A 26,222-nucleotide genomic window follows, 5' to 3' on the forward strand; every position below is an offset into this window, starting at 1 on the left:
TCAGTTCAGCTTTCATAAACTGCAGATTAAGAAGCTGAGGCCAGAGAGGTGAAGTGACTTATATAAGGTCACATATCTTGCTGATGTATAACTGGGGTTGGAATGGATTGCCTGTTCACTGCTTGTTCCAACACATTACACTTTCTCTGAGTTTTTGTGGGGTAAGAAATTAAATAATTTTCAGCATACTCAGGTCTAAAATTGGTAAAATACACTTTCGAAATGTTCTAATATTCAATATCAAACATTTTTGGAGGGTGAGTTTTCAGTCAACTGGAAGATTCGATTAACTAATACACTCTTTTCCCTTTTATTTCTGAGGGTGTTGGGATTTTTTTCTTCTATTCCTAGGCACTACGGAATAGTAGATGACTATTTCTATAGTAATGACCACTAGAGGGCAGAAAAACATACATGGATTAGTAAAGTCATGTTCTGCCTTATAACGAGATTCGTAGATTTAAGATCTATCTATCTATTTATTTATTTTGTTTTCAGATTTCTTTGGAAAAAAATTCATTAATTTTTTAAATTTGGCATGATTGATACAAACATTTAATGTGTACAACTTGGTGATGGAGACAACTATATATCTGTGAAATCATCACAATAATTTACGTCATAAGCTTATCCATCATCTCTTCAAAAGTTTCCTCTCATCCTTATTTGTTATTTTATTATTACTATTTTTGATAGTAATAACATAGATCTATCTATAGTTAACATAGATCTATCTTCAGCATATTTTAAGTGTAAATATGGTTAAGTACAGGTACTATGATTTACAGTATGTCTCTAGGACTTACTCATTTTGTATAACTACAACTTTGTACCCCCTCCACCCCGACTAATGCCTCCTTGTTTTACTCTTCCCCAACAAATGCAACCATCAGCCTATGTAAAGGAACACCTGTGGAAGAATACCTGTGAGGAGGTGCACAAAGAACAGACACAGACACAAAAGTATAAGCAGGCAGGCAGGCAGGATGGAGCGGAGAGAGTGAAGTGAGGTGGTGAAGTGAAGAGGTGAAGTGTCCACTCCTCCTTCCTGCCAACTTTATTAACTCAAAAAAGTTACATATTAACCATCACACCTGACTACACTCCATCCAGTATTCTTTTAACCCTGAGTGTTAGCTAATTGAGATAAGGTCTAGGTTAATACAAACACAGAGCCTCTCATATCCAAGCATGTTATTGTGGAAACCAGATAGTGCACCCTCATAGTTGTCTTAATAGCCTCAGGGGGAAACTGCTGGGCATTCCATTTGTGGGAATCAGGGCTCCATTTACCCCTGCCTCCTGGGAGTTTGATCACCCAGGGAATGCTTCCCTGTCTATTTTCATGGTCAGAATACCTAAAATTCTATTCTCTGCTTCTATGAGTTTAACTATTTTACATTTGTCATACGTGGCTATTTGTCCCCTGCCTGGCTTATTTCACTTGGCATAATGTCTTCCAGATTTATCCATGTGGTTGTAAATGGCTGGACTTTCTTCCTTTTTAGGGTTGAATAATATTCCAGTGAATGTTCATACCACATTTAAAAAAATCTATTTGTCCACTGACGGACATTTGTGTTTCTGTGTCTTAGCTATTGTGAATAATACCACAGGGAACATGGGAGGACAGATATTTCTTCAAGATATTGATTTTAATTCCTTTGGATATACCTTCAGAAGTAAGAATACCGGGTCCTATTGTAGTTCCAGTTTTGAAGAACCACCATTCTGTTTTCCATGGTGACTGTATCAATTTACATTCTTACCAATAATGTACCAGAGTTCCCTTTCTGCCACATTATTGCTAATACTTGTTATCTTTTTGTCTTTTTGATAATAGTCATCCTAATAGGAGTAAAGTGATATATCTATCTCATAGTGGTTTTGATATACATTTCCATGGTGAAAAATTCATCCCTTTAAGTGTACAATCTAGAATTTTTAGTGTAGTCACAGACTGTGCAGCCATCACAATGATCTTTTCTTGAACAATTTCATCACCTCAAAAAGGAACTGGGTACCTGGTAATAGCCATTCCCTTTCCTTCTTTCCTCTAGTTTTTGGAAACAATTATTCTACTCTTTGTCTCTTTGGATTTGTTCATTCTGGACATTTTATGTAATGGAATCATACAATATGTGGCCCTCTCTGCCATGTTTCACTTAGCATAATGTGTTTTTTTTTCATTTGTGTCATTTTATCAAGGCTCGTCTGTGTTGTAGCATGCATCATGCTTAATTCCATTTTTATGGCTGAATAATTTCATTGTTATTTATATAACACATTATGTACTCATCATTTGAGAGATAATAAAGCCGTTTCACTTGGGCTGGGGATGTGGCTCAAGTGGTAGCGCGCTCACCTGGCATCCTCAGCACCATACAAACAAAGATGTTGTGTCCACCAAATACTAAAAAATAAATATTAAAGTTCTCTCTCTCTCTCACTCTCTCTTTTAAAAAAAATAAAGCCATTTCACTCTTTGGCTATTATGAATAATGCTTTGTGTGTGTTTTTACATGTAAACATATTTTAAATTCTTTTGTATATACTTATACATTTTTGGGTCATATGGTAATTCAGTTTTACGTGGGGAACTGCCAAATTGTTTTCTAAAGAGACTGCAGCATTTTACATTTCTGCTAGCAAGGTATGAGGGCTCAGATTTTTTTCACATCCTGGTCAATACTTGGTATTGTCTGTCTTTTTGACTCTAGGTTTGCTAAGTGGGTATGAATAGTGTCTCATTGTGATTTTGATTTTTCTTTTCTTAATGATTAAGGATATTAACTATCTCTTCATGTGCTTATTGGACACTTATATAGTGTTTTTTGGATACATGTCTATCCAAGACCTTTTCCTATTTTAAAAATTGGGTTATTTAAGTTTTATTGTGGAGTTGTAAGAGTTCTTTATGTATTTTGGATGCTAAACTCTTATTAGATACATGATTTACAAATATTTTATTCCATGAGTTGTCTTAGTTTGTTCAGTTTTTATAACAAAATATCATAAACTTGGTAGCTTATAAATATTGGAAATTTAGTTTTCATGGTTCTGGAGTGTGAGAAGTAAGATCAAGGCATCAACAGGTTCAGTATCTCAGAAGTAACTATTTCTTAGTCCACAAACAGCACCTTTCTGTTCTGAGGCAAAAGAGTGTCCTTGAACCTGTTTGATAAGGGCAATAGTTCTGTGCCTGAGGATCTGATATTATGACCTAATCATCTCCCAAAGGGACCCACTTTCCTAAACCCTTACCCTGGGCGTTATGATTTCAACATGTGAACTTTGGTTGAGGGGACACAAACATTCAGACCATCATAGTTGTTATTTCACTTTCTGAATAGTTGTTATTTCCCTTGAAGCACACACACAAAAATTTATTTTGAAATCTAATTCATCTACTTTTTTCTTGTTTGTTTGTACTTTAAATATCATATCTAACAAACCATTGCTTAATCCAACCTTCTGAAGGTTTAAATATGTTTTCTTCTAAGAGTATTATAGTTTTAACTTTTGCATTTAGGTTTTTGATGTATTTTGCATTTTTTTTGGTATATAATGTGAGGTAAACATCCAACTTCATTCTTTTGATAAGGATATTGACTTAACCTAGCACCATTTGTCCCATACCATTTGGGACACCTAATTTAGCAATGCTTCTCATAATTAAAATGCACATTTCCTATGTCCCAGGATTTATTGTTCCAGTTATGAAATGTCAATATGGACATATTCAAGGACATTAATTGAAGTATTATTTTAATTATAAAATCTTAGATAATAATAATAATACAATATAGTCTTATTAATTGAGTAGTGAATATATAAATTATGAAATGGTCACAAAATGGAACACAGTATATTTGTTAAATGAAATGAGGTAAAATTATATAAACTATAATTTTTTCTTTTGGTACTGAGAATTTAACCCAGGGGTGCTATCACTGATTTATATTGCCAATCCTTTTTATTTTTCATTTTGAGACAGTGTCTTGCTAAGTTACCTGGGATGGCTTCAAATTTGTAATCCTCCTGTCTCAGATTTCCATGTCACTGGGATTATAGACATGCACCACCATTCAAAGAATATGAACTGAATTTGAAAGATACCATGATTTTGTTGAGTTAAAAATACTTATCTTTAATCTGATGTTTATTCAGCTCTATCATTTTTCAGTCATAATTCTAAGTGCTTTACAAGAATCAATTCATAACCCAACAACCCTAAGGTGTTGTTATTATCCCATTTTATAGATGAAGTAGCTGAAGTTCATAGTGTTCAAGCAAGTTGTCCAAGATCACATAAGTAGTAAGAAGATGAGTAGGATAATGACTTCAGAGTGTCTACTCTATCCAATTCCTTTATGAATCACCAACAGATTTGTGTGTGTGTGTGTGTGTGTGTGTGCTGGGGGTTGAACCCAGTATCTCTCGAATGATGGGCAAACATTATGCCTCTGAGCTACATCCCCAGCCCTTCAGTCCCCTTATGATGGTCAAATTATATATCTACCAACTTGGTTTATAAACAAGCCATCTTTAAGTATTAAGGTTTCTATGAGTGTAGCAAAATTCTAAAAGATAACTAGCAAACTGTTCATAGTCAGTTTTGAAAGGTAGGAAGCAGAGGAGAAAAAAAAAACCTGTGTGCTCCACACCTCCCAATATGTCTCTTACTGTGCTTTGGTCTTTCCATAAATTATTTCATTTAATACTTACCATTTTTTGAGGTGTGGGGGGGCTAGAGATTGAGCTCAGAGGCGCTTAGGCAGTGAGCCATATCCCCAGCCCTCCTTTTTTCATTTTTGAATTTTTGAGAGAGAGTCTCAGTAAGTTGCTTAGGGCCTATCTTAGTTGCTGAGGCTGGCCTAAAATTGTGATCTTCCTGCGTCAGCCTCCCAATTTGCCAGGATTCCAGGCATGCTCTACCCTGTCTGGCCCTTATGATAATTTTATAAGACATACTTTATACTCATTTTACTGAATAAGAATTTAAGAATATAAGTTTTAATTATTTTTCTCAAGTCGAATGGAATAAGATGACAAGTGGCCCTCCAGGTTGAAAGAACAGTCTAAGAAAGAAGCACAGGTGATAGGGAGTGGAATAAAGTGAATGGCCTGACAAGAGTTAAGAGTTCATACTGGGAAGTAATGGAAAAGAAAGAAACTAGGTTTAGCGGGGCCATATTAAGAAAGGTGTGGAATGTCAGAGGAGGTTAGACACATTGATTCTGAGGAGCGGAGAGAGGATTGGTAGGACTGAGGGTGAAAATGGAAAATCCATCATGTAAATGGATATATGAAACCCGTCATTTTATATACTTCCAAATTGCTTCTATTTGTTACATCCACCATCTATTATTTTGTTAAAAAAAAATTGAGATAAAATAGCCAGTTATAGTTAGAAAGGGGCCAGAAGTTCTGGTGTGCTATTGCACAGTAGGGTAACTATAAGTAAAAGTAATGAAGTGTTCATTTCAAAAAGCTAGAAGAAAGTGTATTAAAATTTTCATCAGAAATAACGAATGTTTTAACAGATATGCTTACCCATTTATGCTGATTTAAAACATGTAATGTATACACATATTGAAACATCACATGTTACTACAACTTTTATTTTTCTGTATCAGTTAAAAAATAAATTTAAATGAAAAGAGATTAAAAAAGCACTTTTAATTTTTTGGGGTGGTGTTGGGGTTTGAACCCAGGACCTCATGCAAGCTAAGCAAGCTATCACTAAACTATATCCCTAGCGTCTCAAAAAATTCTTTTTAAGTCTTACAGTATGCTTTCTATTGTAGTTCTGCTGGTTCCTACCATGCAGAGACTACCAGGAATGCATCTATAGTTGAACCGCATTGTTTTATTGTCTTGTTGCAGGGAAAAATAAGATATACAATGATAAACCATCAGCCATCTTAGTAGGAGAGCATCTCACATTTGTTTCCAACTGGAAACAAATCCTATCATACTTGAAATTATTGTGGTTATAAATCTCAGTATTATTTCTCTATAATCCAACACAACTAGGATTTTATATACCAGTGGTACAATTAGATAGATTTATTTTTATTTGTTCTTGGAGTTTTAACAAGAGCTTTTCAGCTTTTGATTTGTTTTTTTCAATGTTGATTATGAGTCCTCATGCACAAAATCATCCATTTTATCTTATTCAGCAATCCTGTCTGATCTTTCCAATCAGGACAGGCTTGAACAAATTTCATTAGGTGTTGAAGACTGGTGCAGTAAGGTTTAAGTAGTTAGTACCAAAAATATATTTATACTGGGCACAATTCCAGGTGAAATATATGATCTCTGACTACTTAAACTGAGGACCAGGTGGCACTGAAAGAACTAATACACCTCCACCTCGATCTTCATTATAACTTGGGTTATGCATTCTTGACTCATAAGTTTTTACCAATTCTCATTCCAAACAAGACATTTCTTAGGGCAAGTTTCATGTCCTTATTACGAAGACTATAGATCAAAGGATTAAAAAGGGGAGTCATTACTGAATATACTAATGTGACAATCTTCTGCATCAAAGTTGGAATGCCATATGTAGGGCTCACATACATTACCATGACTGTCCCATAGAAAAGAGACACCACAACTAAATGAGAACCACAAGTAGAGAAGGCTTTTCGTCGGCCAGCTGCAGAAGGGACCTGAAAAACAGCTCTGAGCAACAGAGTATAGGATCGAAAAATGTACGTAATAGTAAGAAAGAGGACAAGGGAACTCTGAGCATAAAAAATAGTTTCAGTAATGGTAGCTGGGGCACAGGACAAAGCCATCAATGGATCCATGTCACACAGGAAGTGATCAATGATATTAGAGCCACAGAAAGGGAGTTGGGAGATGAAGAAAATGGGGATTGGATATCCAAGAAATCCAATGAGCCAACATAAAGATACCAGTGTGCTACAGAGCCTTCCAGTCATGATGGTAGGGTAGTGCAGTGGACGGCAGATGGCCAAGTATCGGTCATAAGCCATGACTGCCAGGAAGAGACATTCAGTGGTGCCCAGTGAAAAGAAGAAATAGAACTGGAGGAAGCACCCAGAAAACGAGATGGCCTTGGTCTTGGAGAGAATGTTGGCTAGCATGTTAGGAACAGTGGAAGAAACATACCAGATCTCAAGGAAGGCAAAATTTCCCAGCAGAAAGTACATCGGGGTGTGTAGCCGTGGGTCGCATCTAACTGCACAGATGATGGCGCCATTTCCCAGCAAAGTCAAGATATATATCATCAAAAACAACGAAAAGAGGAAAATTTGTATCTTCCAGCAACCAGGAAATCCCAGGAGAACAAACTCGGTCACAGTATGTGATGCTGATCTGTTCATGGGACCTAAATCTATGAAGAAGAAAGACATGAGTTTAATCCAAATTTCCTTGCTTTCAACCTGTCTCTTGGACTTAAAATCTCTTTACTGAGGAGGAAACTTGAGCATACAGGAAACTATATGAATATTCTGAGACCATCTGGAAACAAATCCTATCATACTTGAAATTATTGTGGTTATAAATCTCAGTATTATTTCTCTATAATCCAACACAACTAGGATTTTATATACCAGTGGTACAGTTAGATAGATTTCTTTTTATTCCCCCTTGGAGTTTTAACAAGAGCTTTTCAGCTTTTGATTTGTTTTTTCAATGTTGATTATGAGTCCTCATGCACACAATATTTTATTTTATCTTAGTCAGCCCAAACTAGACCTTTGGTAACAAGAAATCAGTACACTACCACATGGAAATAAAACTCACAATAGGACATTGGCCTTTCAGAACAGTCTAACCAACTGAATTGTCATAGACATTATTATACCCACCACTGAGAGCTGCTCTTAAATTTTCCTTTAAGGGTTTTGTTTTTAAATTTCACTTTAGCCAGTTGAATAACACCTAAAAAATCCTTATTCTATCAAATATCTTTACTTCAAAGAATAAGTATTATTTTTTCAAATATCTTTACCTATTATATGTTCATTTTAATGTTTTTTTTTCATTTAATCCTCACAACAAGCCTATGAAGAAAGTAATATTCTTATCCTCATTTAACGATGAGAAAACCAAGGCACAGAGAGGTTAAGTGTTTTTTTATACACACTATGCAAAACAAAACCAAAAACAACAAAAAAAGAAAACAAACAAAAAAAAACAAGACTATCTTACTTATCATTTTCAAATCCCACCTAGATGTAACAAAGGAAATTATGTTGTTGATACAAGGGTTTAGTTTATTTAGTAAGCTTTGTGGATGATAAAAATAAAGTTTTTTTTTCCTAAAAGAATCTGAGATCAATGGGGTTTTAGCTACAATTTTATCTGTTGGAATTAATTTTAGCTACAATTTTATCTGTTGGAATTAATTTTACTGAAAGAAAAGGGACATTTTGAAATACTTGGATAGCAAAGGACTTATGTATTTAAGAATTGAACAAGTAAAATTTATAAATACTTATGTTTAAACCAATCTTGTAACTGGTTAGTATTTAAAATGAACCTATTAAGAGTTTTTAAAAATATGGTAGTTTCAATATTGAGCTTTTGTTAATTTCAGATTTCTTGTCTTGTGTATTGGAGGTCAGTAACTTTTCCAGGAATGCAAGAGAAAAGAATTTGAAAGACAATTAAAAAACACAGAACTTGAAGGAAGGCTCATATATGATCCACTTCAATATCACTAGTCCCTTGTTCATAGTTTTAAAGGAAGCACAAAAAGGGAAGTTTTGAGCATCCAAGCTCTAATGTTGTCCAGCTTTCCAATTATTGGTGAATTCAAATACATTTGTTTAACATATTCCTTGACTTAGCTGCTCAACAGGTGATTCATTTTTTCTGCTTGAGGTCAGGGACCAGTCTAGGCTCATAGATTTAAACCGGAAATGAGAATTATGAGGTCTGAGACTCCTGTCATTTGTTCTGAGAAATGGGCTGTGCCTGCTTAATGTGACTAACAGTTCTGGATGCCATCCCTTGTACACTGACAACTTCACATCACATTTCATCTTTTCTACCACCACACCTTGTAAGAGATTTATCAGCAGCAACGTTATTATTCTTTTTCCTCACGTCTCTGGGAAAAGTGTAGCTACTTAATGAAATAATCAAAGAGGAGGAGAGTTTAAAGGAAAAACCAGAGTAATCAATTCCAGAGTTTTCACATTGATTATAATGAACTGAGTCAACAAACTTCTACATAATCCCATACTCTAAAATTACCAAAATTACTTTCTTGGAAACAGTGAGGTTAGTAGACTAAAATCTTCATCATTTTTATGCCATGAACGTAATGTTTCTCATGTTTTTGAGATTCATAAATCATTATCTGGCCTACAATCCTAGGGAAACAGTTTTTTTTAAAAAATTTTCCTCTCCAGTGCAAGAAAACAATGAACTTATCAACACACCAGTCCACCTACTGCAAGTATGGTAGCTTACTTAGATAGCCTCCTTCCAAATGACCCTCAGTATGTTCTCTTCATAGGTAGCCTGAGAGAAGAAACATGTCACTTGATTATTCCTGAAAAATGAGATTGTTTTCTGAAAGATTATCTCTTATAGTCTTAGCTATGAAACCACAGAATTGAAAGAAACTGTATAATGACCCGTTCTAACTCCTCATTTTACAAGTGTGACTCAGCCATGGGGTGTAACTTTTCATTCAATGAGTGTGTGTCCTGTATTCACATATGGAACTTTTATATTACACTATTACATTACCTCCTTTGAACTTCTCCAGACTGATAAAGTAAAAGGCACTCTAATGCACTACAGAAGGAGTTGTAATAGGGACCCTCAGCCTTTTTCTCTCACACATGCAGACGGCTTTCCTGGATCAGCTTGGAGAGAGGGGTGGGTATGGTGGATTTGAACATCACCTCAGCATCAAGCATCTCCTCCCTGGCTCTATGAGAAAAAGTCCAGGTAATACCAGGCATTGTATATGGTTCATTGCACTTAATTTCTGGAAACTCCAGAGACTTGTTTTCCAGGAGTCTGCAGAATCATTTGACATGTGAAGGATATTAAATCCGTTTCATTTCAGGAATTACTGTAAAACACCCCTGGGTACCTCCCCAAGTGATCTCTGAGGCTCTCCTTCTTTCCCTGGAGTGCATTCTATTTCTAACCTTTGGGACTTGCCTTGTTTCTCTCTATATTAACTCTAGTATATAGGCTAGCGTTAAGAAAAGAGAAGATCCAGGGGAAATACCAGATAAATTTTAGGAGGCTTTCTATTGGAAAGAGATTGAATTTCATTAAGGAATCACTTTCGAGGGCATCAATGGTAGTTTTATGTATGACTGCAGTTCTAATACTGAGATGTTTGTGAGAAAACCTTTCCACTCTAGCTTAAAATACTTCAACTTAAACAGAACTCTATATTCTCTTGGTTACTTGAAGATTAAGTCCATTGGCAACAACATCGATAGAACTAGAGATCATTGTATTAAGTGAAATAGGGACAGAAACACAAGTACTGTATGATCTTACTCATGTAGAATCTGAAAATGTTGATCTATCTCATAGAGGTTGAGATTGTATGTGAAATTGATATTCAGTGACACTCTTCACACTACAGAGTTGAGACATGAGAGTCTAATTTTTTGACAAGCTTTTAGGTAATGTTGACTTTGCTAGTTCACCAGGCTATACTAAGTAGCAATGGTCTAGATCAGTGATTTTCAGCCTTGTCTTCTCATCTTAGCACCACTGGGGAAAACTCTTGATATCCAGGATTTATGGTAGACAAATCGGAATCTCTCATGTGAGCCCAGGCTTCATATTTTTTGTACTTCTCCAAGTGACAAGTGGTTCTCCAACTTTAATGTGCATATGAATCACCTGGAGGATTGTGTTATGCTGCAGATTCTTATTCCAAAACTCTGGAGTATTACCTGAGATTTGGAATTTTTGACTAATTTCCAGATGAAGCTCTAGTATTTTAAGTTGCAAGGCTCCACACACAAGACAGAGGATGGACTCCTTTAATGAGTAGTGGGGGATAAGAAAATCAGGTAGCTTATATTAATGACTCATAAAAGTTAAGAGAACTAACTTCCAGAAGGCAGCAGTGGCAAATGTTATGAGACCAGGATTTCATTCCCTTGGATTAGAAAGAATTTCAGATTGGAGAAGAGTAGGAGACCAAATATTTCCAAGGGTGGGTATTCTGATGATATAGAATTCTGAATTAGTTCAATTGGTTCTAATAAAACCATATGTGGTTATGCATTTGCATGCATATATATGCATAATAATTTACATCAGTATTAATTCTGTTATTTGTGGGCAGAGGGATTGTGGAGGGAGGGTGAGTACTTTTGCCTTTAATTTTATACTATCTGTGTTGTTTGAAAATTTTATGATAAGCATGCATTATTTTGCAGTAAAGATTCATATCCATGTGTGGATTTAAAACATATGTTTCATAAGTATTAAAATTCTAAACAGTTAATGATTTTATGACAAATCCATATTTACTTCCTGGGAGGATTGGTTCAAGAACTGGCCCACTGACACAGTTTTCCAAACTGTTCCTTTCCCATGTTATTCTGCGTCAAGCACTTTGCTATTGTTAGGACTGAAAAAACAAGATACTGTCTTTCTTCAAAGGGTTTATAGTCTAGGGAAAGAGACACAGACACATAAGACACGCTTAAGTCTCTTATGACACCTAGATGACACATGGAACAGTTTGGTGATGTGAAAAAGGCTTTCCAGAAGTGATATCTGTGTTGAATATTAATGAAAGAGCAGGTGTTTGCTAGACACAATTACAAACTCAACATCTAGTAAGTTGCAGCAATAGGATACTATGAGTCATTGAGTTTTATAAAAAACATTTTCTATCCCTCTGAGCTAAAGAATTCAGCTGGATCATTGAACTATTAGGGCTGGTTTAAAGAAAAATTGAGATGGGCAGTTCAAGTTTGTCTTTGGCACCATCCTAAGCTGTGGGGTGCCGCCCTGCCCATGAGCTAAGCATCCCCTCTCAGCCTTGAATAAAGGGGATATTGGACTGGCATTTCTACCCACGCGCTGTGCAAAGCAAGTGGCCTTTACCTTCGCTCTCAATGAAGTGCTTCAGTTCAGTACTTGAGCGTTACCCAGTGGGATTGGGCAACACCTTTTGAAACCTTATCTCCTGACTTATTTGGTTAGAATATTATATAAAATGCCTTTTCTCTATAAATAAAAGGGTTCCAGGTGCACTCACTCTCTTGCCTTCCAGTGTGGAAGAGGACTTTGAGGTCACAGAGCAGACCGCAACCTCCGCTTTGTGAAAAATTGCTTCCGTGTCCATGTGGTCTTTTCGCCGCCAACCCAAACCATTCAGAGTGATCCCAATTCCATTGCTAGTGTGGGACATGGACGATACTAAGCAGATTTTCTGATTCTGTTTCCCACCTTTTTTAGGCCCCTCTGCCCATCCTGAAGCTTAGTGTTCTTAATCACCCCGGGGGATTTTCAAGGAGATACCTCTTGATCTGTCAGGTAAGAGCTTTTCTTTTTCTTCTAGGCTATAGCAATGTTTCAACATTTACATCTGTTAACTGTCTTATTGCACAATTTAAACTTAGGGTATAAACTTAAAGGAACTTTATTTTTCTTCCCAACATGTCTATTTTAAACACTTCCTGATGATCTATTTAACTCCACCTATGGCTAATACCTTGGGCCAGTATAATAGCTTTTATGACTTTGTTTAGTATCAATACATCATCTTCTCATCCAGATATTGTAAAGTCCAGTACAGTCTAAAATCAGAATTTTAATTTTTAAATTCAAGTTAAAACTTCTCCAAATTGGGTTTAATCCAAGCTCAGTTTATTTTTGTTCCCTCTGATCTTTTTTTTCTTTCTCCCTATATTATTATGATGCTTTCAGTTACTCTAAGTTCAAGGTTGGGGAGAAGTTGAGAAGTCAAGGCCAAAAGGCTATTCCTTGACTGGTGTAGCTATGGATACACACACACACACACACACACACACACACACACACAAACACACACACATACATGGTGGGAAGGGGGGGGGAGGGGGCTCCCCAATGTTTTTTCACTGACTGGCTACTTACAACTTCTTTCATCCTGTTTTCTGGTGACCTACTTACTCCCTGTGAACTCACTTTTGGGATTGCTTTACTTCTCCGAGTGGTACTTTTGGGTGGAATCCCTTTCAAGATGGCCCAAGTTGTCTTCCATGGGGTCTAATGAGGTCAGATAAGGGCATTCTATATATAGTGGAAATAGAGTTTGCTCTTGCTGTGTGCATCACTCGGGCTCTGCTTTCAGAGCCAACTCTTTCACCATCAGCACTTTTTTTTTTCAGATATGAATCAGGGACAGTCCAGGTGTCTATCAACTCCAGGGGACAAGGCCAAACCCTCTGAGTGGTGTCTGTCACTTCACTGAGAGGAATTTCCTATCCACAACTCTCACTGAAGTTATCCTCACTCATGGATTCAGCCTGATTTCCAGCTTCCCCTAATACACAGTTGATGAGGATTATGAACTAATAATTGTGAAGTTGAAGTCATACTTAGTGAATCCAACAATGATGTGTTGTCAAAAATTCAGGACAGTTGAGTGTGGTGGTGCACATCTGTAATTCCAGTGGTTTGGGAAACAGACACCTCAGCAATTGGGTGAGGCTTTAATCAATTTAGGGGGACCCTGTCTCAAAATAAAAAAGAAAATAAAAGGACTGGGGATGTGACTCAGTGGTAAAGTGCCCCTGGGTTCAATTCCCAGTAACCCCACCCCCCCAAAAAAGAATCCAGGACAACAGGCATGTTGTTATGTGTCTTATTACAGAATCAATAGACAATCTGAAAACAAATAACTGATTTATCTCTTTAAAAAGTTATGTGGACAGACCCTTTTTGGAAGTAGAAATCAAGATTTTTTTTTAAAGAGAGAGTGAGAGACAGAGTGAGAGAGAGAGAGAGAGAATTTTTAAATATTTATTTTTCAGTTTTTCGGCGGACAGAACATCTTTGTTTGTATGTGGTGCTGAGGATCGAACCCGGGCTGCACGCATGCCAGACCAGCGCGCTACCACTTGAGCCATATCCCCAGCCCAAGAAATTAAGATTTTTTAAAAGTTATTTTTTTCTGTAGGTTTGGAGCTCATCTTTTCCCCTGAAACACATTTTTTTTTTTGCTGATGCATTATAATTGCACACAATGGTGGGGTTTGTTGTTTTATGTTTGTACATGTATAAAATATACAATATAATTTGGTCAATATCACTGCCCAGTATTTCCCCTTTACCTCCCTCCCTCCCTCCCCCATACCTTTCCTCTACTCTACTGAACTATCTTCAATTTTCATTAGCCCTTCCACTCTGCTTCACCTTTATTTTCCTTTTTCCTTACTGACTTCCACCTGTAAAACTGTGACTCTTGACCTTCTGAGTTTGGCTTATTTTGCTTAATATAATATTCTCAAATTCCATCCATTGTCCTGCAAGTGACATAATTTTATTTTTATTTATGGCTGAATTAAACTCCATTGTGTATATATACCACATTTTATTTTCCATTCTGTTGATGAACACTTGCATGGTTCCATAGTTTAGCTAGTGTGAATTATGCTTCTATAAACATGGGTGTGCTTGTATCACCATAGTGTGGTGACTTTAATTCTTTAGGATAAATATTGAGGAGTAGCATAGGTGGGTCATATGGTTATTCCATGCCTAGTCTCTTGAGGAACCTCCATACTGATTTCCACAGTGGCTGTACTAATTTATACTGTTGTCCCACCAGTGGTGTAAAAGTGTTCCTTTTTCCCCAGTCCTCTCCAGCATTTCTTATTGTTTGTATTCTTGATGACTGCCATTCTGCCTGGTGTGAGATCCTGGAAACACATTTCTGAAACTGGAAGCTCATCAAAATATGATTAGATAGTGAATTTGATTTACACAAAAGGACTATGATGGCTATAATTAGCCTTCAACTTGTGCAAAGAGTGTCACTGGGTTATTCAAACCCTATCATGAGCTGTGGATAATTCTCATACCACAGATGACATGATGGAGGGCACATTTCATGTCCTTGTTCCGTAGGCTGTAGATGAAAGGGTTTAAGACTGGTGTCCCCACAGAGTATATCAGTGTGATGATCTTATGAATGGCAAATGAGTTGTCAGATGTGGGACTCACATACATCACCATTATAGTTCCATAGAACAGAGACACCACAACCAAGTGAGATCCACAGGTAGAGAAGGCCTTTTGTCGTCCAGCTGAAGAGGGAACCTGCAGCACAGCTCTGAGCACCAGGGTGTAGGATCCAAGGATATATAAAATGGTGAGAATGATGATGAAACAACTCATAGAATGAAATACATGGCCTACAATGGGTGTTGGATCACAGGACAATGCCATCAGCGGTTCCACATCACACAGAAAGTGATCAATGATGTTGGCACCACAGAAAGGAAGTTGAGAAATGAAGAAAATGGGAATAGAATATGCAAGGAAACCAATGAACCAACAAAGTGACACCAAAATACCACAGAGCTGGCCAGTCATGATGGAGGGATAGTGCAGCGGGCGGCAGATGGCCAGATACCGATCATAAGCCATGATGCAGAGGAAGAAGCATTCAGTTGTGCCCAGGGAAAAGAAGAAGTAGAACTGAGTGAAGCAGCCAGAGAAGGATATGGTCTTAGTTTCCCAAAGAAAGTTGACCAGCATGTTGGGTACTGTACAAGTCACATACCAGATTTCCAGGAAGGAGAAGTTGGCTAGGAGTATGTACATAGGAGTATGGAGTCGGTGGTCCCACCACACCGCACAAATGATGGCCAGGTTCCCACTCAGAGTCAACATGTAGACCAAGAAAATCACTGAGAAAAGGGTGATCTGCATTTTCCAGGGACCAGGAAAGCCCAATAGGATAAAATGTGCCACTGTAGCTCTCTCTGACTTATTCATGATTCCCTGACTCTGGAGAGAAAATAGATAATAATGATTTACTTTGCTGCTGAAATGTCTTGAAGCTTTTCTTGAGACAAGGAGTTTGACTCATGCAGGCAAAGATACTGGCTGTTCTAAAACAAGTCTTAAACAAATCCTGCCCTATTCTGAATGTGCCCTTTGGCCTAATTATTTTTTTTCCCATAAATTCTAGGTTGTTTGAATTTGCGGTAGCACTAGACAAAACTCAGTTAAATTTCATCCTCCTTAGCTCAGTGGTAGAGTGCCTACCCTATCATGTTCGAGGCCATGGTTTTCATCTCCAGTGTTGGGGTGGGAAGGAGACAGAAATTTTGAAATAGAGGTAAAAATGATTTGTTTTATATGTAGTTTGTTTTTCAGTGAAAGCTACTCATACACGACAATTATATAGTGCTATTCACTTCAAAATATGAGGACATGTATGCCATCATTTCTTCTTTCTTTCTTTCTTTACTTTTTTTTTTGTTGTTGTTCTAGAGACTGAAACCAAGGGTGATCCACCACTGAGCTACATTTTCCTGCCCTTTTTAAAAATTTCTATTTTGAGACAAGGTCTTGCTCAGTTGCCAGGCTGGCCTTGAACTTGTGATCCTCTTGCCTCAGCTTCCCAAGTTACTGAGATTATAGGTATGTTACTGCATGCAGTGTATGCCATCATTTTCAAAAGATTTGAATTTGAGGCTTACTACAAATTATAGTGGCTTGTGCTTTGACATTATTTCAGATTTTTTCTGGAGCTTTTACCATTAGGAAAATTCATCTTCAATCAGTTTTTTAAAATACTAGAAGAAAACCAATGAGGATATACACATGGAATTTTTAAAATATATTTTGTTTTATCCAATTAAAGAGATTTATATGATGCTGTAGCTCATTTAGAATTAGGTAATTAATCATTTTCTTTTAGCAAAGAAAAGTCATTATTAGTCATTCCTTGATGATTAATTTCACATGGTAATTAATCATAATTCACATACATTTAAAAAGAGGCATTTCATTGGAAGACAAATGTAACGTAGAGGTATTGAAGAAAAAAATTTACAATAACAAAAGAGTTTCTTTTTTAAAGTTTTTTCTATTAATGCTGCCAGAATTTTCCCTTAAAATCCATTATTTGGGAAATTTTGTTTTAGTTCATTTTAAAAAACCCCTCAATATTCAAAGTAACAAAGTACAAGACAAACATGTTGTTTCAAAAATTAATTTCCTCACATTCTAAAAATTTTCCTTGTTTCCTTAGATCATTACCAAAGAAGATATCTATCTATCTATAGATCTACAACAAAGGCATGCTGTCCATTTACAACTACTTCTACTTCTACTAGACACACACACACACACACACACACTCACACACACACACATATTTTTATTTATTTTTTGTGGTGCTGAGGATTGAACCCAGTGCCTCACAAATGCAAGGCAAGCACTCTGCCACTGATCTACAGCCCCAGCCCAAGAAGATATATTTTTATGAATCAAAAACAACTCAGAGAAAAGAGTACAATGGTATTTTTAACATATTGTGATAGCCAAAAAAAAATTTAACAAGAAACTGTTAACATTTTTGATTGATGAGAAGAGTTAGACTTAAACCTTCTTTATATATATATATATGTGTGTGTGTGTGTGTGTGCGTGTGTGTATACACATATCTATATATAAAATTTATAGTACTCATTGAATGTAAATAAAAAACCTCTCCTGTTATTGAAATCACATTAAATAAATAAATATATTTATGATTATGCAGCTGTTGCAGGCTCAATAAATTAGTAATATATTAAGTGAACTATGAAACCCATCTAGAAGCAGCACAACCTCCCTGTTGAGCTGATCATGTTAAAGCAGGCTGTGATCTGGTGGACCAGAAACCGAGATAAGAAGGAAACTGAAAGATGAGGATAAATGACTTTTGATTTTTCAACTAGGATGATTATTAAGAACTAAACAAACCTTCATTGAAGGTCATCTTAGTGAGGTTCCATGAAAGAATGATTCCCCACTATAGGAATTGTACACATTTTCCATCTTTCCAGACAAGAAACTTCTCAACCAGAGGAGAGAGCAGAGAGCAGCTACTTACCATTGAATGTAACAGCATCAGCCAGGATTCTGAACTTAGATTCATAGACTTTGACTCTAAAACTAGATGCACAGGACTTAGTTTATGTGTTCAAGATACAGACTACTTTGGCTGATATTAGAAACAACAAACAAACTTGTAGAAAAACTTTTAGCAGCAGGGAAAGCATGATAAATGAATTTCACAGATAATTTCAATGTACTTGTAAGAGGCATTTCCTAATATATCCATCATTAAACTCTATATGAAATCTTAGCCTTCATACACATGAATTTGACTTTTTCTTTTCTTTTTTAATGTCACTCTTTCCAGGTGCAGATGAGTAATGGAATGGTTAAAGAAGATAGAACTGAGAGTAGACAAAAACAAAACAAAATAAAACAAAACACACCATGTTATTCCAGTCTCAGTGGACAGAACTATTTCCATACCAGTTTGCTCAACTTCTCTACAAAATTAGAAACTTTCTGGGTGCCTAAGCCATTTCCCAAGAGAGGGAAGACCTGGAATGACTTTGTGAACCCTCAGCGCACTGATTTTTAGAGTGCGTGAATTCCATGGTGATCTAAACACTCGGAGGAATTTTATTTTTCCCCTAATACCACAAATCTTTCCGAGATGATCCTGAAGGACATCTGCATGGAGGGCACAGAGATCTCTCCTTTCCTGGCTCTAAGGTGGAGGTCCAGTGTGAGAGCTTCTTGCATGACTAATGTTACTTGCCTTGTACCCTAAGATCCTAGGGGCTTATTTTTCATTGTGTAGAGATTCTGTGCTGGTCCTACTTATGCCTCATGTTTGCCACTGTTGAGAATTCACAGGTCTCTCTTCCAGTGAGCCTGTAATTTTCCATGTTGTCCATAGGGACTTTCTTCTTTGTTGCCTGGGGGTTTCATTGATATTCTTCAATAACTTGATCTATGGGGATTATTAAAAATAGCATGCTACATCAACTTGGGGAGAGACCCTGTGGTCTCCTTAAGCTCATGTTTCTCAAACAGGGGATAGATTATTTTGCCACAGGATACACAGAGTCCCTAATGAAATATCTTTCTGAAGGGCTAATTTTACTCAGAAAAATAATTTTATATATTAGGGATTAGAAAGTACAATTTGCGATTTTTTTTAAAGATAAAACTTTGGATTTCAAAGAAATGTCACAGCCAAATGCTCCATGTCCTCTGACCACTGTTGCCAAACTTGCTTTGGTAGAAATACACTAAGCCTCTTAGCACTGGTGGCCCAGTTTCCTTGCATTTCTCATTTCATTGTGAAATGGTCATAACTAAAACAGTGAACTCTCATTTTAGAGGAGTGGTCCTTCGCTGATGACCTTCCTGTCTCAGGATAGGTTTGGGGTATAAATATGAAATTCATTAATTTTCTCTGAATACTTTTATGACCAAGACTTTGCCCTGTAGCCTCCTGAGATGAACACATTACCTATACTGTACAAATAAAAATATATTGAGGGTATTGTTATTCCATATTACACAAGATATGAAGGTTATCACATTGACTTTGGAGGAAACAATATGAATAGAGATTCCAGGTGAGAGTAAATGTGTTTGAGGTAAAATGAGAGGGCTGATTATCACAAAGTATAAGGCTCACACTGTGGGTCAGTAGGAGAGAAGAGTGAATGGGGCTTTGGGTTACAGAAAGAAATTTTTCACTTATTCCTAAGTGATAGAGGCATGAAGCATAGAACGGTGATGAATACTGTAAGTTTGGTGTGAAAGACAGCTTCAAACTAGGGAAGATGTCCATTCCTAGTGTTTTTTTTTTTTTTTTTTTTTTTTTTTTTTTTTTTTAGTGGCTTCTCAATCTGTTATCTTTAAGAATATTTATTTAATGAATTTAAAAGATTACACTCTTTTCCAAGGCTTCAGATACACATGCAATTAATTTCTTACATCAGCTAAGGTTAAGACCAGCAAATAAAATATACATAATAGAAAAAGGATGTATGTATGTAAACATGCATACAAACACATGTATTGTTGATTATATATATATATATATACATATATATATATATGAACAAAATGTAATTACTCAGTGAGGCCATGTATGTTAATGTATGTTAAAAATATTTTATGGAGCATTTATCACCAATGAGCTGAAACAGAACTGCTAAGGGATTGGAAAAGATAAGTTTTTCCTTCTCCTTATAAGTATGAATCAGAACACATTTACTGAAGCCATTCTCTACTATTATTATAAGTAACTAAGGTCAAAAATGATACACTTAGGGGCTGGGGATGTGGCTCAAGTGGTAACGCACTCCCCTGGCATGTGCAGGGCTCTGGGTTCGATCCTCAGAACCACATAAAAAAAATAAAAGATGTGTCCACTGAAAACTGAAAAATAAATTTTAAAAAACTCTCTCTCTCTCTCTCTCTCTCTCTCTCTCTCCTCTCTCTCTCTTCTCTCTCTCTCTCTCCTCTCTCTCTCTCCTCTCTCTCTCTTAAAAAAATGACACACTTAGAATGTAAATTACCACAGCTTCTATGGAAAAAAAAGCATGGAGTTTCCTCAGAACTCTAAAAAGAGAACATTTGTATGATCTAGCAATCTCATTCCCTAGTATATAACCAAAGAAAATGAAGTCAGGATACAAGAGAGATATCTGCATATTGGTATTTATTGTGGCACTATTCAAGATAGTTAAGATATGCAATCAGCCTAGGTGCTCATCAATAGATGAATGGATAAAGAATATATGGTGTGTGTGTATATACATGGTATGTGTATATATGTATGCATATATATGTATGTATACACACACAAACACATATGAAATACTGTCATTTGCAGCAAAATGTATGGAACTAGATGACATCGTTTTGTTCAGCAAAATAAGCCAAATATAGAAAGTGCAGTATTGCTTGTTCTCTTTCATATGTATGAGACCCTGGATTCAATCCCCAGGACCATAGCAGAAAAGAAGTTGACCTGAAAGAAGAAGAGGGATTGCTAGGGACAGGGAAGTATGGGGGAGGGGGAACAAAGGTAGAAGGTGGATGAACATGACCAGTAAATCCCATTGTTCTGAACCATAAAAATAATTCTGTAACCTCTTAAAAGAAAAGTGGCCTATGCAACATTTATTTCAAAGTGGTCTCAGCTTTAACTAGTTATTAATCCCAGGACTTTTTTAAGGGCATTTTTCATGTCTTTGTTTCTGAGACTGTAGATAAGCGGATTTAGGAATGGAGTCCCTGCTGAGTAAACCAAAGTGACGATCTTTTGCATTCCTGCTGGGTTCCCTGATGTAGGGCTCACATACATCACCATAAGGGTTCCATAGAATAGAGACACCACCATTAGATGGGACCCACATGTAGAGAAAGCTTTAGTTCGACCAGCACCAGAGGGAACACGAAGCACAGCTCTGAGTACCATAGTATAAGATCCTAGGATGGAGAGGAAGGGCCCAAAGATAATCATTGAGTTGAAGGTGTAACAGATAAGCTCAGTGGAAGGAGCAGAGACACAGGCCAGGGCCAACAATGGGCCTGGGTCACACACGATGTGGTCAATGATGTTAGGTCCACAAAAGGGAAGTTGGGAGATGAGGACGATGGGGACTGGATAGCAGAGGAATCCACTCACCCAGCACACGCAGATCAGGGTTACACAGAACTTCCTAGTCATGATGGATGGGTAGTGTAATGGACGGCAGATGGCCAGGTACCGATCATAAGCCATAACTGATAAAAAGAAACACTCTGTTGTACCCAGTGAAAAAAAGAAATAGAATTGGAGGAAGCAACCAGAGAAGGAGATAGTCTTAGTCTCAGAGAGGATATTGACTAGCATGTTTGGGACAGTGGAGGAAGCATACCAAATTTCTAAAAAGGCAAAATTTCCCAGGAGGATATACATTGGTGTGTGGAGTCTCCTGTCCCATTTCACTGCGTACACAATAGCTCCGTTCCCCAGCAAGGTCAGGAGATAGAGAACCAGAATTAATGAGAAGAAGAAACTTTGCATCTTCCTTTGACCATGGAAACCCAGGAGGATGAACTCAGTCACAAAATGCACTGTTCTGTTCTGGGATCCTAAAGCTGTTAGAAAAACAGAAGTAACCAAGAAGTGAACAATGAGGTACTTTTGAAGGTTTTGCTCATACAGTACTGGAAAATGTACTAAGTATTTTTACACCATCTCATTTAGTTTTCCTAAGGAGCCTTTGAGGTCCACTTTATCCTCCTCTTTCATAGATAAGAAAATTGATATTCAGAGAGATTTAAGGGTTTCACTTAGATATGTGCACTCAGTAAATCCTAGAAATACTAGTATATTTGGGGATGGATTTGGAATAGACCTCAATGAATTTCAAATGTTCCTATAACACCAAGTCCTAGTAATGTTTCATCTTTAATGGTAAAAATCATTGCCCCTTGTATATTCTATGTATGAATATAAACTTTGATCTCATCCTTTCACTTCGCTGAAAAATTTAGTGTAAATATGAAAAACAACTGCCAAATGATACCTCCAATAAAAAACAAGTAAGATTGGAACTGTGGTATCAGAGTCTTGAGCCCACTTACATTTGTTACTTTTAGGGAGGTGCTGCAGAACACCTCAGAATCTGTAAAATGTTGTGAGAACTACCTACCTAGTTCTTTCTAGATCAGACTCTTCCCAAGTAGTGTCTGGATTTGGTGAACAGACCAGCTCATTCCTCTCCTGAGGAACTCTGGTGGTCTCTGAGTAGTTCATGTTGAGCAAAATTGGTTTCCTTATATTAATTTTACACATTGATTTTGGCACTCCCCAGGTAAATTTAAACTCTCCTGAACCTATACAAAGGAAGTCTAATTTCCCTTTCATGATGGTGGTGGTGGGGTCTTAAGTAATTGAAGTCAGGTGTTATATCACTTGTACATGATTTCTTTTGTGGACCATGGTTTCCCCTGGCTTCATCTCACCCCCACTTCCCAAACTGCACTCTTCTACATTGTGGCTTGGTTTGTGAGACACCTTGCTGCTGGGTAAGTCTGTTTCTCTAGTATGTAAAACCATGTGCCTTCATTTTTGCTAGAGTTAAGCCCTAAACTCTATAATAGATCTCTTGATCATCTTACTTTTATTTTAAGTATGAATTAAATAATTAATAGAAGGGTCTCTTTAGGATGTGCAGAGACCAGAAAGATCTTTCTGATATTGGTTGCATCAAGAGTTGAGACCAGACTAAAGAAGTGGATATTTTGCTAACAACTTTCTTAAAACTATTGGTTCAGGCTTATTTCTATGACCTAAAATTTCTTGGTTAAAGTATGATATTTGACTGAGTAAGCCAACATCAGTATTTTAGATTTAACAATCTATTGTCTTTAAAAGTAGGATAATTGATGACATTATTTATTAATGTCACTGTGAAGATACTCACAAAATTCCATACTTATGCCATTTATACAATCTGCAGAGATCAAGAGGTTTGCTTCTTCATACTTGATCAAACCTGGACAAATTCAGAATGATAAATGTCTTATTGCCAATATATTTAAATTTACAATATTTTTAGATATTTAAATTTACAATATTTTTAGAATAATGAAAACATTTATCTAATGAACATGATTTAAATGAAAATGTACATTTTCTCCAAATGATTTAGTTCAATGGATTATAATTATGATGACCACATGTACCAAAATTTCCAGAAGAATTTTAATTTCAAATATACTTTCCATAATAATACTTACATTTACCAGACTACATGCTATCATTCTGAGTTTGAAAATAGCTTGAAATAAAAAGGTTAGGTGCTGAATTTAAATTGTAATACTTTATTTTTTTATTTAGGCACTTGACAAATACTTATTTATTGTTAACTATTTTCCTATCATTGTGGGGGTACAGTAGTGAACACAAAGAATAAAATTCTTCCCCCATTACAAATTTATTTTGCCAAAGCAATCAAGAATGCTGCTACAGGGCTGGGGTTGTAGCTCAGTGGTAGAGCACTTGCCTAGCATGTTTGAGGCACTGGGTATGATTTTCAGCACTGCATTAAAAATAAATGAATAAAATAAAGTTCCATTGACAACTAAAAAAATATTACAAAAAATTCTGCTATATCATCAGTCCCATGCATAGATAATTTCTTGAGCTGTGTGTTTTGCAGTGTGCCCATCTGTATACTGTGGGTCATAAAAGATATTTATTCCAGTTAGGAATACTTAAATAAATCTATAGTGCAGATGGCATGACAACTTTTATTTAGTATCAAAACAGATATTGAGGCTTTTTAAGATACTACGCAATAACATGAGACACAAATTAACTTACCCTACTCATAGACCAGGAAATTCTTGGTACCTTCCAATGCATTGTGTGTGACTGGGAACCAAAACTTGAGTCTTGACTTCTACTTTGGTAATTATTTGATTTCATGCTAGCCAAGATCTTATTGACATGTTTTTCTGCCAGAGTGAAATTTTAGCTATATAGGATCAGAGAAAGATAAACTACACAGATGATTCAAAATCTCACTGCATCAATTCTATAACCTACACCTCTAAATTACATCTATTAGCAGATCACAGGGCAAATTTAAATTCACCTCTTTTGTCTTTCTGTTCATCTCAAAAGATAGTACAAATGCACAGTTGGAGAGAAGAGGACAAACAACCATGAAATTCATTTTGTATAACTGAGAAGGGAGCCAGACCTTCCTCTACAGCTCTAACCACATATGGGAATTTAAATCCACTGGCCCTGAAATAAGTTCTTTTTAAATTATAAGTACATGGATTCATCTTCTTTTAAAAATGTTTTTGAGATTAATGTATAGGCAAATCCAAAGGAAAAGAGAGTCCACTGACTTGTTTCTTTCTTTCTTTGTACTTACAACAACTCTAAAAAAATAACAACCTGCTTTAATTGCTCCTGTTGGAAGATAATTTGTCCATTGACTAATTTACAAAGTGGTACAAGGTCATGCATATTTTAACTGAAAGGAATTTAGTGATTCCTCAAAAATATCTAAAACATTTGAACACCACTTTCCCTGAGTTGTAGTGTGAGCCCTTAGCGTGTTTGTGTCACTCCAGGCTCCCTTAGGGCTACGGTGGGAGAAGTGGAGAACCTAACCTGTTCTGACAAAGAACAAAGCAACAAAGAATTTAAGGATTTGCAGAAGAACCGCCTGCTCTTGTCATCTGACCGCAGTGAATGATGCAGGCTGACTTCCTTACATACCTGATAGCATTTCTGACTTGGAGAGAAAGATGTGAGAGAAACTCAGCCATAAGAATCTTCTCCTTTATGTAGTAAAAAAGTTGACTCATGGATGGAAAATATTATTTGCAACTTGAGAGACCTAACATCTTTTAATACTCTGAGCCAAATGAGCTGTGTTTTATAAGTCAGTGATTATTAAGAGTTTACAAATCTCTCCAGAATAGGATCCACAGTTCCCCCTTGTGTCTGCTGGGAGCTTCCCAGTTTTTCCCTGTGGCTGTATTTCTGTGTATGCAATACATTCTACCAGAATCTGTTTATATTTTCCCCAGGGGTTTGACAGTGAGACAAAGAGGCAAGGAAAACTTTCCTTTTTTTTGTGGAGATATTCTCTCTGTAAAGAACAGATATTTCTGAACGGTGGGGTAGGGGTTGTGGGTAGCAAGGGAGAGGTTAATGGAGGAGGAGAGAGAATGTATGTGTAGCCAAGTGTGCATGTGTGCAAGTGGGATGTTTTCAAAACATACTCTTAAAAATAGAATTGCTTTATTCTTTTAAAAAAGCCATGTAATTGACAAACATTTATTAGGTACCTACTGTGTGTCAGACTCTGGGTTAAATACTGAGTACCCATAGATGATGAGAACAAACAAGGCCAAAATTTCAAGGAGCTTACATGCTTGTTTTGGATTCAAATATAAAGATATGAATAAATACTTACATGTGATAAAACCCATTTATAATAACCCAGAAGCTAATATACTGAGTGGGGAAAGCTGAAAGCTTTATTTCTAAGATTTGGAACTAGACAAGGATGCCCACTTTCACCACTTTTATTTAACATAGTACTGTAAGACCTAGCCAGAGCCATTAAGTCCAGAGAAGGAAATTAATGCATCCAAATTGGAAAAGAAGAAGTCAAACTGTGTCTGTTTGCAGA

The 26,222-nt window shown here is 36.5% G+C and overlaps 3 protein-coding genes across 4 annotated transcripts; all 3 read right to left on the reverse strand.

Moving 5' to 3' along the window:
• Positions 1-6,416: 6,416 nt before the first annotated feature.
• LOC101959982 (olfactory receptor 11H4) lies at positions 6,417-11,128 on the reverse strand. 2 transcript variants are annotated; one of them, XM_021720877.2, is made up of 2 exons: positions 11,104-11,128; positions 6,417-7,348 (listed from the first exon to the last, which is right to left on the reverse strand). In XM_021720877.2, the coding sequence occupies exons 1-2, from the start codon at positions 11,126-11,128 to the stop codon at positions 6,417-6,419; spliced, it is 957 nt and encodes a 318-aa protein (XP_021576552.2). The 2 variants fall into 2 exon arrangements, with proteins under 2 accessions (XP_021576552.2, XP_005341456.2); XM_005341399.3 differs by lacking the exon at positions 11,104-11,128 and having other exon boundaries at positions 6,417-7,391.
• Positions 11,129-15,027: 3,899 nt separating this feature from the next.
• LOC101959688 (olfactory receptor 11H7) lies at positions 15,028-15,972 on the reverse strand. Its single transcript, XM_005341398.3, has one exon. The coding sequence runs from the start codon at positions 15,970-15,972 to the stop codon at positions 15,028-15,030; it is 945 nt and encodes a 314-aa protein (XP_005341455.2).
• A 5,242-nt stretch (positions 15,973-21,214) lies between these two features.
• Positions 21,215-22,816, reverse strand: LOC101968989 (olfactory receptor 11H6). Its single transcript, XM_078049036.1, has 2 exons — positions 22,769-22,816; positions 21,215-22,198 (listed from the first exon to the last, which is right to left on the reverse strand). Exons 1-2 carry the CDS (start codon positions 22,814-22,816, stop codon positions 21,215-21,217), a joined length of 1,032 nt encoding a protein of 343 aa, XP_077905162.1.
• Between the last annotated feature and the right edge of the window lie 3,406 nt (positions 22,817-26,222).

Source organism: Ictidomys tridecemlineatus, chromosome 5, assembly GCF_052094955.1.
Source record: "Ictidomys tridecemlineatus isolate mIctTri1 chromosome 5, mIctTri1.hap1, whole genome shotgun sequence".
In the NCBI taxonomy this organism is placed as follows: Eukaryota; Metazoa; Chordata; class Mammalia; order Rodentia; family Sciuridae; genus Ictidomys; species Ictidomys tridecemlineatus.

Bases quoted from the DNA above. Each gene is read 5' to 3' on its own strand.
- LOC101959982 (XM_005341399.3), bottom strand. From the start codon at position 7,391: ATGTCTTTCTTCTTCATAGATTTAGGTCCCATGAACAGATCAGCATCA.
- LOC101959688 (XM_005341398.3), bottom strand. From the start codon at position 15,972: ATGAATAAGTCAGAGAGAGCTACAGTGGCACATTTTATCCTATTGGGC.
- LOC101968989 (XM_078049036.1), bottom strand. From the start codon at position 22,816: ATGAACTACTCAGAGACCACCAGAGTTCCTCAGGAGAGGAATGAGCTG. The intron at 22,199-22,768 runs GTCTGTTCACCA...AACCTTCAAAAG, and splicing joins CTCAGGAGAGGAATGAGCTG to TACCTCATTGTTCACTTCTT.